We start from the raw sequence: 15,029 nt of genomic DNA, 5'->3' as shown, positions 1-15,029 counted from the left end.
GGAGGAAGTAAAAATGGATGCTTGCAAACCCTTCCTGGATGACTCGCAAGATGTTACGGCTACTAACGGGTAACTCCTATCCTTTTTTGTATTTAGTAGTAATTTTTTTATTCTCTTTAGGATGTAAAAAAATTATTGACACAAATGTCGGTTGATGCAGTTTCGCCCCCCGGTGAGAATGTTACTCGTCCTCAGCCTCAGCCAACTTAAGATTCAGCCTCTTCAATGAACCTTGAACTCACTATTGATGTCTTAAGTCGGTATTGTCATTTTCATAACCAAGCAGCTCATGAAATTTATCATTGTTAGGGTTTTTAATGTCGTTACCAAACTTTCTTCTTGTTTGTATATTGTGCGTCATATGCCACCTTGAGCATATTCACCGAGTTATTGATGTTACTTTTTTCAGCCACTACCAGAACAACATACGCAGAACCCAACACATACAGAGCAGGATCTAGCTAAGACGGAGTTACTAAACCGACTTATGATGGCCATCGAGGTAGGTGGAAGTATCTCATTTTGTAAAGAAAACAAGCTACTGACAAGGTGTTCCTGGAACACTTAAACCATTTTAGTATATGAAACGATGTAGTGTGTCACAAAGGCTATATCATATAGATTAAAATTTGAGTACGTACAATTTTTTTCCCTTGTAGGAGGAGTTTTTTTATGACTGTGATGGTATAACTATTTGTTGCCTGCAAGAAAAGGCTTTTGTAGTTTTCATTTTGTCTTGTATCTTAAAATAATTCTCTTAGAATACTTTTTTCCCTTCCTAACCATGTAGTGTGTCAAACTATTTAGGGCCATGACAATATTTTCAAAAGATGGTTACAAAGTTAGTCAATGTCAGTGGGTTAAACAAAGTTGAAGCATTTCATTTCTTTAAGTATAATTGAACGGTGTAGCAAGAACACCACATGGTTTAACTTTAATTGTCTTTTACCCACAGACACTGGACACGAAGACTGAAGACATGAGCAATATCATGGCATCCTTGGACAAGCGTAGCACCACCATGGAGGGCCTATTGTTGCAAGTAATGGCACTTATCCGGACTCATATCAAGCGCCATGATAGTATTGTCATGATTCCGAATCTCCAGTCAGACATGGCTTTGAAAGGGGTACCCCTTACAAACGCAGCCACAAAAGTAGCTGCTGTTGATACAAGCCACATAAAAGGAGCATCACATAAACGCAGGGCTTACACACATAATCTTTCTTCACAGGATAAAGGTAAAGGCCAGCAGATGCTCGCCACACCAGAAGGCCCTATCTTTGATATGGTTGCCCCGATTCACTCGACGGAGATGATGATCTTCTCATCGACGAGCTGAGGTCCATGCCAAGGATTATCACCGGCTCAACCGATGTAGCTCAACCAACTTACGTCAATCTATACTGGGCCGGGGCATCCCGAAGATGTTCAACGCACCTACTAATGGAAATTCACTGAAGTAGAGATCTTTAGAAGACAAGGTTTGTGCAATTTCTAAGTGTCTATTGAAATTAATTGTATTTGTCTTAGTATCTACTAATTATCTAAAAACTATGTTGTAATACACAAATGGGTGTCATCCGTATAAGAACTCTATAATCTGCCTCTATGGCGTGAATTCAAGCCGACGTCTGAGGTTGTTGGACTTTACTCTTCTACACCAAGTGCAGTTAGGCGACGAAAGTCACCCAAATTGAAAAGCGTGGTTGTCACACATAATGAATGGACTCCATCTTCTGCGTTGCGGGAGATCATGGCAGCGTCCAAAGTGAAACCAATGGAGATACTTCCTGTAGTTAGGCAAACGACAGGTTTTCATCAACGCAAGAGTACCCCTAATCCTGGCAATGCACTTCCAACCATCCCGCTGGTAGCCTTCCTTGACTGGATCTATCATTTTGTGCATTACATGAATTTAACTGCCTGGTTATATTTGTCCATGTTCTTAAACGGTCGACTTTTTTCCACAGACTTATGAGATGCGCTTTAGGTCTACACATGAAATATGTCTCACCATGGTTCAAAATAAGGTGGCTACATATATTTTTGGGGCAGAACATCAGTTAGGGTACAAAGTATTGCCTTTTTGTATCTCACATCCCCATCTATTTCTAACATTCTTGTCTTATAGCAAAATTAAAGAAGCCATGTATGATACATTTGCCTATGTAAATTTAGGGAGGTGCTTTTCAAGTATAATGAGTTTGATATGGCCAGAGGAGTCTTCATGTCACTATGCTTGGAGCACATGGTACACCCCGATGTCAGTAAGCCCTTTTATCTTATCCGTCGAACTAGAACTCCTATTTTCTACCATAGCTCGAATATGCTCAAACGCACTCTATTCTAGTTGATAGTAACATCACTTGTTTTTCACAGATTCTAAACACCACATGCATGATGGGGTCAATTGCAACGCTCAAATCCATGGCGCCTCAGACATGGTTCCTTCCCTCTGTGTTTGCCCGAGATGCCTTGTGCGAGAAATCGACTGAGCAACTTCAAAATAGTTACCAGAAGATATGGATGCACGAGACAAATGGTCTACACCATGTAAGTGGAAGACATCTATATAATGAGTTCCAACATCATGTTTGCATCTTTCTAAGGACGTTTCATTAGTAGGTCTTGGTGCCAATTTGCGAGGCTGCTGATGACTGGTATCTGATGATTATAGATGTAAAGGATAAGAACGTTCATGTACTGGACGCCTGCAGAAATCCTGAGAGTATGGTTAGGAGAGAGGCTAATATGAGGCGCATCGTGAGTGACTAAACAATTAATTCCTACTTAAGTATATCATGCTAAAATTTAATTTCACATCTTTTGAATTTACAGACAAAATGTTTATATGATAAATTTTGTGGTCACCGTGTCAAGCTTTGGGAAGAATCTTCATGATTAGCCGCAACATCGTCAACTTCAGGCATGCCAACCCAGACCCAACAACCTGGGCCAACTTCCATTATCCGGATGGTCTCCCAAATAACCTAAGCAGGTATGTCATAATTTAATTGTTAACCAAATTAAATTGTTAAACAAATTTATGATAAAATAAATGTTTCGAAGTGTAGCAAGGATAGTGGCATCTGATGTTTGTCTTGGCTACAGCATGAAGGAGGCTTCAACACCAACATACTAACTCAAAAGGTATGCTGATATATTGTGATAGTTTTGTCATACTATTGGAACCATCTTTGTATTTGAATGCTTCGTATTATTAGCGTACAATTCGGGACATTCGTCGAACAAAACTAGGTGACACTAACACCGTTAGGATGAAGACAGTAATCAAGATAATCCAGTTGGATGGCAATCAACACAGAGGTTATGTTATGGTGAAGGCAGAGTTGGCTTGGCGTGATCTTGCTGGTCCAAACCAATAAGTTTTCCCAACTACGGAGACGGTGTGGAAGACTAGTCCTTTCAAAGTTTGCTATTATGCTTAATTAAATAATTGTGTATCTCTCTTTTAGCTCTCACTTAGCGGTTTATGTGTTTAAAGTAACTTGGAATAGTTATGGCCATGGTAGTGACTGTGATTTAGAGTTGACGAGGTTATATCACTTGGAGGCAGCCTTTACTCAGTCTTTCTAGCAGATAGTTATTTCCTTTTAATGTGTGGAACCTACCAGTGTTATCATGTCTTGGTAGTATGCATGGTTGTGTAGCATATGCGCATTTTGATGGTGTGCAGATTTTTTATTAATATAAATATGAGTGACTTAATATGGAATGTGAGTATCGTTCATGCAAATCATTAAAACCTATATTGTTGTAGCCTATTAAAAAAAGTTACTCCAACAAGTTTATCGAAATATATTTAATATTCTCAGAAACTATTTTTTCTTAAAGAAAAATATTCTCTTTGTTTTGAAAAAAGGCTAATCCAAAACTTACTCTATGAATTCGTATAGTTTTTTACTTTGTTGAATAAGACTTATTGTGAAAGTGACTTTGTTGGAAAATCACTTTATATTGATTTTAAAATTTCAGTATTATGTTACCACTACTTTATATAAGTGATGTCGAATATATATATTTATATGAACAGAATCACTATGGTAAAAAAAATTATGAAAGAAAAGTAACGTGATTTTCTGGTTGTTATTAATTATGAAAAAATCAAAGTATTTTCTATAAACACAACCGCGTCTTACTCACAGCCTAGTTCATTTTATTATCTAGTATTACTATACAATATGATAACAATACATTAAAAAAGTCAGTTATAATTTGTGACTCCGTAGTATATATTTTTGGGTTATCTTTTTACCTTAATTCATGAAAAGGCAATTAGTTATATTGAATGTTTCTGAAAAAAATATAAATGTATTTAAATATGTTCAATCAAAATTGAATCCTGATTTTTATCTACTAAATTTGTTTAAGTTAGATCTTTTATGATTTACTTTAAGCCTTTAACGTTATCAAAAGAATTTAATGATTTAAGAAAGTAGTTATAAATTTATACAAAAATCAATCTGCATTCGAGATGTACAAATGCCCATCATGTTATACTCAGTATTAGAACCAATTACATTAACCTCCAAGTGTTATGACTAGAATTATTCTTGGCCAGAGGAGTACAAATATAACACCTACCATTCAGGCCTATATACACTATTTGAATGGTGATTTGCTTTCACATATTATATTTTTGCAGATTCGATATTGAAAATTTTCGTTACAACTATTATCTCGTCAACACATTCTTGAGTTAGAGAGTTTGTTTCAAGAGATGCACTTCTATATTTATCATAACAGGGCTCAAATTATTTGGACTTGGCAGGACCCGTTCGAAGCATCGAAGTTGGATGCGTTGCCAAAAAAAGTAATGTGGTTTGTTCTAAGAAGAATTGGCTCCCGCACAAAAAGTTCTAGAATCGATTCCATGCATAGGTAGGTTATCATGTATCAAATATTAATAAAAACATCATCAAGAGCTAATGAATGTGTTGCCCATAAGAAGTTGAGGTCCGACACAAAATCTCATCATCAATTGCCACCAATGAATTACGAGTGGGTGAAGACTGTATTCACTGTCAAACAAATTTAGAGTATGAATACCTTAATCAAATCGAGAACATATACATGATATATATATAAAATATGTAACAAGTCAAATAAATTGAACAATAGAAAATACAAAACAAACTGAAACAAGAAATATTAAATAATCCATTTAAGGAAAATCAGAACCAAATAAAATAGAGGAAGATTTAGCTAAAAGTAATCAAAATTTTAACTGAATTCAGTTGAACAGCAAAAAATTAAAAATCAATCGATTAGTAACAAGAGAATTATAAATTTAAAATTATTTTCAGAATAAAAAACAAGAAGATAGCAGATTGAATATTGTAAGACCCATGCATAGGTAATATACCCTTCATATTAAAACAGAATCCACTAAGTATAAAAATTTGGAAGAACATCATCAATGTGAAACCTTTAACTACCTATTCATTGAAGGTGGTTAGCACAAAGTTGTAATGACAAAGTTCAAATTAAAATAGGTTCATTTTTTATTCAAGTAGGTAGTTATCATTTACGTACATGTACAGACGTAAAATTTCAGCTGGAATCATACTCTATGTAATCTAAAAATTTAATTCAAATTTAACTAACGTATGAACAATGCACATGATATGAACTCTAACTAAATTTTGAATAAAAAACAAAAATCAAGATGATGAAAGATGTGGGCTGATTGAGGTGCACAATCAATATAGCATAACAAACATAGGTTGTTCCGTTCACACGTAGATAACACGAAAACATAGTTTCATGTGTAGCAGCAGGAAGCATAGTTGCTTAAAAATAAATATATTTTCAAGCAAAAGGGAATCTTAGCCACGTCGTGTACTCAACAGAAACGTCGAATGAGGACCAAGCCCCGTCAAAGCTAACCTGAAGACATCCAATGAGTCATAATAGAGACCATGCTGCAGTTAAAGTCCTCCTCAGGTGAGACATCTTCCTCATACGTTGATTTTGCTGCTCAGAAAGTGGCACCTAATTCAATGAGAATGTCCTAAATGAGTTCTTATAGTAGTACACACTACATACGGGCTTAACAGAATAATAGTTTCATTTTAAAATTGAGAAGGTTTTAAAAAAGTGTGATTGCCATTACATGGCCACAGGATAGGCGGTTCACATTACCTTGTCCCGAAAATCTACAACTCAGTGTGAAGTTTACAAATATGTATCCAATTCCAATACGTGACCCTTAGGAAAATTGGAATGTAGTATCATTTCTGAATGGGTTTAGAATTACCATTTCAAATGTCTCTGTTGAAGGATGCATATCTTGCTCCTGACCACATTGCCGCGATGATGTGGGCCCGTTCGGACATCGAGTCCTACGATGCCCGAGAATGCCGCATGTGCTGCATCTCCTTCGCTTAATTCCTCTAGACCCTACAGGTTCATTGCCTTTGCCGGTTCCTTTCGTTCTTATGCCTATCGGGTCCTTTACTCCCCCCTCCCAGGGTACAGAATGTGTGCCTGTAGCTTGATATTGTAACCCATTCTTTATTTCCAACATATTTGTCTCCGGCACAACCTTCTGACAATATGTCTTATAGTCTTCATCCCTCATACAAGCAACCTTTGCGCAACACTTATAGTATTGAAGTAGGGCTCCAACCCTTGCCCGATAAGTTGCTTCTGGATCAATGTGTGGGTTACATACCCTATCCTGGCACATATCCATCCTCGCTATCTTGGACCACCGTGACAGCACCAGACTATTGGGAAGCGAAGCAATGTCTAATCGAATAAGAACATAAATGATATGCACACAAGGGAAGCCAAAGGACTCCATTCTGAGACAAGTACAATGAAATGTGTCCTGTGACGAATTCTGTGTGACATTTCATGTCCTATCTGGCCGATGATATTTTTATGTGACGTAAACGCAAATATCATCTGCTTCTATATACTCCACAATCGTAACACAAACAGACCATTTTAGAGTCTCACGATATCTAACAAAAATTTTTCTTGTATAACACAACGCACCTGACTTTTCTAACTCTGGAAACTGAGTCTAAATGACTGGGGTGCCATACGATGAACGAAACTCAAGCTTGTCCTCATTGTCTCGGAGAAAATCAACACATCGTTGGAAGTTTGTTACAAACTCTAGGACTCTGTATCTCTTCTCAACAAAGCGACCAAGCTTTGCATGCAATGACTCACACCGAGAGGTTGTCCTTATCCCCGCAAAGAAAGAACCACGAATGTAAGCCGTTGCCCAGCTAGACTTCTTCGTGTATAAATCCTTAACCCACTCATGGTCACTTGTCCCATAATCTTCGACCATTGCTTGCCAATGCATTTCAAACTCTTCAACCTCAAAGTTTGCAAGCATGCAATGTCTGAATAAATATGTGAATCTTGGATTACACACATTGGCTGTCGCGTTCCTTATCAAATGCCATGCACAGAGCCAGTGGTAAGCTTCGGGAAACACTTGCTGGATTGATAAGCGCATAGATCTATCCCCGTCAGTGATGACTTCCGTAGGTGATTTCCCACCCATGCACTCTAGGAACTTCGTCAAAACCCACACCTATGAAGCTTGTCATTCATAGAAAACCATTGTAGTTCCAAAAACACAGGTTTGATTGTGATGATTCACCCCGAAAAAAATAATCACAGGAAGATTGTATTTGTTCTGTCCGTATGTTGCATCAAAAGCAAGAACATCTCTGAATAATTTGTAGTCTTCTTGACTACGTTCATCGTTCCAAAACAAATCACACATGTGATTCCCAACCCCAACCTCATACTGCCAAAACATTCTGTCATTAACCCTTGCTGCATTGGCTAATGCACTCAAGACAACATTCACATCGCCATGTTGAAGGGCTCGATGCCACCTTACTTTGTTGTACATGTCTTGCTTAGTAAATGAAACTCGATTAAAACCACCAACCTGTGCAACTATCGACTCATATATTTTTGGAATTGATATCCCAACTTGTCTCATGCTATCCATATGGGCTATGTCAATATCTGAAATTTTACGGTGTGAAGGCAAGTACTCAACAAACTTGGCAGGTAGAAGATCATGATTGTGATTGTCCACAAAACATGACACATACCATTTTCCAATACTATCTCTTGGTTTTATCAGCATCTCAGCTAGACACCTACACCTAGTAACAATCTTAGGCTCCCTTTTACAATAATGCATCTGAAGCCATTTCTTATCTCTAAAGCCTTCGCGGTTGCACAGATAAGTGAATCACACAAATTCACCTTTCTTGTTTCTTATTTTCTTCCCTTGTCGGATACCAAAACCTCTCACACGGCTATACTCCTCGTACAAACTGCTTGCTTAGGATCGCTAAACTCCATCTGTAGAATATCATCGGTAGTTAAAGAAATTTCTTCAACAGACATGCTGCCATTTTCCTGCGTCTGCTTCAATGCTACACCAGTTGTCTCAACATCTTCCATTCCCATGTCTAATGTCACGTCCTATACATATACGAATTAAACAAAAAAAACTCATTTGGAGTTAATTATTCTAAAACCACATACTTTCTCACACATTTAATCAGATAACATTCAATTTAAACATAACTATGACATGCACATCTGAATAGCCACCACTATCCACCGTCTGACTGAGCCCATCAAATGCATCTGAAATGTCCGTAACATTGTCAACTACATTTGTGGAACCATTTTCCATTTCTTGCACAGTGCCTTCCCCTGCCTCCGACAAACGTCCAACGATATGATCTAGGTCTGCAGTTTTTTCTTTTAATATACCTATAAATTCACAAAATATTGAGACGTTAATTGCTTATGCATAATTATCATTTTCATCATAAGAGCAACTCCAACATTGTCGGTATCACTTTTGACTTCCATAATGATCAAAATAATTTAAAATTAAAATTTGCATTTCATATATTTTTGAAATGATACTTGTATAAGTAACAAGAGATCCTATCACTTTGATGATAGATCTTTCAAATGTTGCAATTTTCATTAAACTCGTTAATTGAACTTCGAAACATTATTATTGTAAAGTTGTTACAACGAAGACTGAATCAAAATATACCCAAATATATTACATGTACTCAGTTGTATTCTAATAATTTATTATTCTATTTCTTTATCATCTTCATATCCATTTGGTAAAAAAAATAAATCCAAATCTATTTAACTCAAATTCTTTTCTTAACTATTTACAAAATTTTAAATTTTTCTCCCAATACAAATGCACAAAATTTTCAATCCTCACATTCATTAAATTAAAATTATTCAATTGAAATTTTTTTAATCCAATGAAACAAAATTATAATACTAATTTTAGTCGAAAATATGAGTACACCAACTAATACATTTCAAACTAAAGGTGTTGGAGTTTGTCTAATCTATCAATCCAAATTACAATTGAATTAATACAATACACAATATTCAGAATTTTCTCACAATGAAGATTTAGCAGCTATTGATTAATTAAAATTATTTAAAATAACTATAAAAAATTTTACTTTAAATTCAAATGAAACAAGCATTATAGTAACAAATCTCAAATTGAGTTTCTCCCTCAACTTTTATGATAAATAGTCTCACAAATAGTTATGTAACACTTTGTAGGATGCAAAATAAACTCAAACTAAAGCATTACATATGCTCTAAATATCAATATTTCTAATATTTTCATAAATATCAATATTTCTAAATCAAACTATGCATGCCGTCTTTATTGGTATTAAAATAAAAATCACAGATTAGATCTTTAAATCTCTTCATAACTGTTCTATTTATGCAATCTACCACTAAAAAAAACTCCACAACCTCCATGGCTGCAATATACTTTTCAAATACCCCAAACTATTAAAACATACAAAACTAATCAAATCAAACTACATCTAAAACAACCCCAATGGCCACAAAACTAGTACAATATCAGGATAAAACATGACTCACACATTGCGCTATTATCACTGCTGCCTATGGCCATAAAACCAAATGCTCAATGCTAACACCAAACTTAACACTGCAAATCCAAACAGTATTATTGAAAATGAAGTTTTCCACATTCACGCCTTATTCCCATTAAACAACTCCCATACAGGGAAAACCTAATCCCAAAAACACCGCACATAAAACAACTAAATTTCTGAAAAAATACCCAACATTAACAGAAAAATTAACTACATTTATCATTTCTCATGACCATTTATTCGCCTTACTAACCTCGAATCGCCAAGCATTACACTAATTTTTTCCGGTATGAATAATCTCCCACTCCTCATATAACATTGGCGGAGCGGTAATATTTTCTCTTAATGGCATTCTTCACCTTCGGATCCATGGCTGAACATGAGTATCCTTGAAACCATCATTTATCTTTGATGAGCGGATAATTTATACGTTTTTTGGCATTGTTTTTACATAGTTTTTAGTATGATTTAGTTAGTTTTTAGTATATAATTATTAGTTTTTATGCAAAAATTACATTTCTGGACTTTACTATGATTTTGTGTATTTTGCTGTGATTTTAGGTATTTTCTGGCTGAAATTGAGGGACCTGAGCAAAAATCTGATTCAGAGGCTGAAAAAGGACTAAGGATGCTATTGGATTCTGACCTCCCTACACTCAAAGTGGATTTTCTTGAGCTACAAAAGCTCAATTAGCGCGCTCTCAATTGCGTTGCGTTGGAAAGTAGACATCTTGGGCTTTCCAGCAATGTATAATAATCCATACTTTGCCCGAGATTTGTTGGCCCACATTGGTGTCAAAATGCCGGTCAAAGACCATTTTCTGGCGTTAAACGCCAGAACTGGCATAAAAGCTGGAGTTAAATGCCCAAACTGGCACCAGAGTTGGCGTTTAACTCCAAGAAAAGCCTATGCACGTGAAAGCTTCAATGCTCAGCCCAAGCACACACCAAGTGGGCCCCGGAAGTGGATTTCTGCACTATCTACCTTAGTTACTCATTTTCTGTAACCCTAGCTACTAGTTTTAGTATAAATATTACTTTTTCTCATTGTATTAGACATCTTGGTTATTCTGGTTCCCCCCTGGGGCCGAAATCAATGAACACCATTATCACTTATGTATTTCCAACGGTAGAGTTTCTACACCTCGTAGATTAAGGTGTGGAGCTCTGCTGTTCCTCATGAATTAATGCAATTACTACTGTTTTCTATTCAATTCAAGTTTATTCTTGTTCTAAGATATTCATTCGCACTTCAACATGATGAATGTGATGATCAAGTGACACTCATCACCATTCTCACTTATGAACGCGTGCCTGACAACCACTTCCGTTCTACCTGAAAATAAGCTTGAATGTATATCTCCTGGCCTCCTGGTCCACGATGCATGGTTGCCTCTCCTGACAACAGAGCCTTCCATTCCATGAGACCAGAGTCTTCATGGTATAAGCTAAAATCAATTGGCAGCATTGTTGAGATCTGGAAAGTCTAAGCCTTGTCTGTGGTATTTCGAGTAGGATCTGGGATGGGATGACTGTGACGAGCTTCAAACTCGTGAGTGCTGGGCGCAGTGACAGTGCACAAAAGGATCATTGGATCTTATTCCGACACGATTGAGAACCGACAGATGATTAGCCCTATGTAACCCGTAGCCGGACCATTTTTACTGAAAGGACGGATGGTAGCCATTGACAACGGTGATCCCCCAACATACAGCTTGCCATGGAAAGGAGTACGCATGACTGGATGAAAGCAGTAGGAAAATAGGGATTCAAAAGAAACAAAGCATCTCCATACGCTTATCTGAAATTCCTACCAATGAATTACATAAGTATCTCTATCCTATTTTATGTTTTGTCTATCTTTTAATTATCAAAACCCCATAACCATTTGAATCTGCCTGACTGAGATTTACAAGATGACCATAGCTTGCTTCAAGCCAACACTCTCCGTGGAATCGACCCTTACTCACGTAAGGTATTACTTGGACAACCCAGTGCACTTGCTGGTCAGCTATGCAGAGTTGTGAAGAAAGTGTGTGAGATCACGATTTCGTGTACCAAGTTTTTGGCGCCGTTGCTGGAGATTGTTTGAGTTTGAACAACTGACGGTTCATCTTGTTGCTTAGCTTAGGTATTTTTCTTTTTATTTTGTTCTTCAGAATTTTTAAGAATGAATTCTAGAGTTTCAGATGATGTTTTTATCATACAGGAGCTAGTTGATTCCCATCAATTTGGCTGTTGTATGTAATGTCCTACTGAAACTTGGTTAGCCATGTCTAATCTTTTTAGACTGAAGCTTTATACTAACATTGCATGATTCCTGGAATTCTTATTAAAAATTTTGAGTTTCTTATTTTCTTTTCCAAAAATAATTTTCGAAAAAATAAAAAAAATTTATAAAATCATAAAATAAAAAATAATTTGTGTTTCTTGTTTGAGTCTGGTGTCAAATTTTAAGTTTGGTGTTAATTGCATGTTTCTATTTTTCTTGCATTTTTCGAAAATATATGCATTATGTCTTCATTGATCTTCAAGTTGTTCTTGATGATTTTCTTTGTCTGATCTTTAAATTTTCTTGTTTTGTGTCTTTTGTTGTTTCTCATGTGCATTTTCAAATTGTTAGTGTCTCTAGTATGAAAATTTCTAAGTTTGGTATCTTGCATGTCTTTCTTTTCTAAAAATTTTCAAAAATATGTTCTTGATATTCATCATGATCTTCATAGTGCTCTTGGTGTTCATCTTGACATTCAAAGTGTTCTTGCATGCATTCTTTTTTTTTATCTTAGTTTTTCATGTTTAATTTCATTCTGTTGTTTTTCTCTCTCATCATTAAAAATTCAAAAAAAATTCAAAATTATGTCTTTTCAAGTCAATAATACAGAGAATTGAAGATTCAGAACATACAGCAGAGGAATCACAGAGAAAAAGGTGGGCATTCAAAACGCCCAGTAAAGAAGGATTTTGGCGTTTAAACGCCAGCCAAGGTACCTGGCTGGGCGTTTAACGCCCAAGGAGGTAGCCAAGTGGGCGTTAAACGCCAGAATGGATACCATTCTGGGCATTTAACGCCAGGATAACACCAAGGAAGAAATTTTGTTTTCAATCCAAATCTTTTTCAACTTTTCAAATTTTAAAACTAATTTTTCAAAATCTTATCTTTTTCATATCCTCTCATATCAATCATATCTTGTTCAAAATCAAATCTCTTTCATTTTTCTTTCAATATTTTCGAAAATCCTTGCTAACAATTAATGTTGTGATTCAAAAATTTCAAGTTTGTTACTTTCTTGTTAAGAAAGGTTCAATATTTGAATTTTAGAATCATATCTTTTAATTTCTTATTAGTCAAGTCATCAATTTTAAAAAAAAATCAAATCTTTTTTTCAAATTGTTTTTCAATCATATATTTTCAATCATATCTTTTTAAATCATATCTTTTTCAAATCACATCTTTTTAAATTCTAATTTCAAAATCTTTTTCTAACTTCTTATCTTTTCAAAACTTACTACTTCTTATCTTTTTTAAAACCACCTAACTACTTTTTCACTTCTCAATTTTCGAAAATCACTAACCTTTTTTTCAAAATTCTTCTTGATTAACTAATTGTTTTAAATTCTAATCTCTTTTTATTTCAAAATAAAAAAAATTCGAAAATTCCCTCTCTCATCTCTTTCTATTTAATCACTAACACTCCTCCTCTCTTAATAATTTGAAACCTCTCCCCTCTTTATATGTTCGAATTCTTTTTTATCTACCTCATCCTTCTATTCTTCTTTTTCTTTGACACATCAAGGAATCTCTATACTGTGACATAGAGGATTTCATACTTTCTTTGTTTTCTTCTCTTTCATATGAGTAGGAATAAAGATAAAGGCATTCTTGTTGAAACTGATCCTGAACCTGAAAGGACTCTGAAGTGGAAGTTAAGAGAAGCTAAAGCACAACTCTCTGGAGAGGACCTGACAAAAATTTTCGAAAAAGAAGAAGACATGGCAGCCGAAAATAACAACAATACCAACAATGCAAGGAAGGTGCTTGGTGACTTTACTACACCAACTCCCGACTTCTATGGGAGAAGCATCTCTATTTCTGCCATTGGATCAAACAACTTTGAGCTTAAGCCTCAATTAGTTTCTCTGATGCAATAGAATTGCAAGTTTCATGGACCTCCATTGGAAGATCCTCATCAGTTCTTGGGTGAATTTTTGCAAATCTGTGACACTGTTAAGACTAATGGAGTTGATCCCGAGGTCTACAGACTTATGCTTTTCCCTTTTACTGTAAGAGACAGAGCTAGTATATGGTTGAACTCACAACCTAGAGACAGCCTGAACTCTTAGGTAAAGCTGGTCAATGTCTTCTTAGCTAAATTCTTTCCACCTCAAAAGATGAGTATGCTTAGAGTGGAAGCTCAAACCTTCAAACAGAAGGAAGGTGAATCCCTCTATGAAGCTTGGAAAAGATACAAGCAATTAATCAGAAGGTGTCCTTATGACATGCTTTCAGAATGGAGCATCATAGGTATCTTCCATAATGGTCTGTCTGAGTTATCCAAGATATCATTAGACCATTCTGCAGGAGGATCTATTCATCTGAAGAAAATGCCTGCAAAAGTCCAGGAACTCATTAAAATGGTTGCAAATAAGCAGTTCATGTACACTTCTGAAAGAAATCCTGTGAACAATGGGACAACTCAGAAGAAAGGAGTTCTTGAGATTGATACTCTGAATGCCATATTGGCTCAGAACAAAATATTGACTCAGCAAGTCAATCTAATTTCTCAAAATCTGACTGGATTACAAGCTGCATCTGGCAGTGCTAAAGAAGCATCCTCTGAAGGAGAAGCTTATGACCCTGAGAATCATGCAATGGAAGAGGTGGATTACATGGGAGAACCCTATAAAAACATCTACAATTCTTCATGGAGGAATCACCCAAATTTCTCATGGAAGGATCAACAATAATGGTGGAAGAAATAGGTTTAGCAATAGCAAGCCTTTTTCATCATCTTCTCAGCAACAGACAGAGAACTCTAAGTAGAGTCGTTC

At 35.8% G+C, this 15,029-nt stretch overlaps 1 protein-coding gene and 1 non-coding gene across 2 annotated transcripts; both read right to left on the bottom strand.

Annotated features, from left to right (window-relative positions):
• Positions 1 to 7,057: 7,057 nt before the first annotated feature.
• Positions 7,058 to 9,016, bottom strand: LOC130934142 (protein FAR1-RELATED SEQUENCE 5-like). The gene is made up of 5 exons (XM_057863730.1): positions 8,953 to 9,016; positions 8,609 to 8,793; positions 8,343 to 8,496; positions 7,670 to 8,235; positions 7,058 to 7,582 (listed from the first exon to the last, which is right to left on the bottom strand). The coding sequence occupies exons 1-5, from the start codon at positions 9,014 to 9,016 to the stop codon at positions 7,058 to 7,060; spliced, it is 1,494 nt and encodes a 497-aa protein (XP_057719713.1).
• Positions 9,017 to 14,375: 5,359 nt separating this feature from the next.
• LOC130938651 (small nucleolar RNA R71) lies at positions 14,376 to 14,483 on the bottom strand. Its single transcript, XR_009069810.1, has one exon. It is a non-coding gene; the product is annotated as a small nucleolar RNA R71 (small nucleolar RNA).
• Positions 14,484 to 15,029: the final 546 nt, after the last annotated feature.

This window comes from Arachis stenosperma, chromosome 6 (assembly GCF_014773155.1).
Source record: "Arachis stenosperma cultivar V10309 chromosome 6, arast.V10309.gnm1.PFL2, whole genome shotgun sequence".
Lineage (NCBI taxonomy): Eukaryota > Viridiplantae > Streptophyta > Magnoliopsida > Fabales > Fabaceae > Arachis > Arachis stenosperma.
This window is presented reverse-complemented; position numbering and strand designations above follow the sequence as displayed.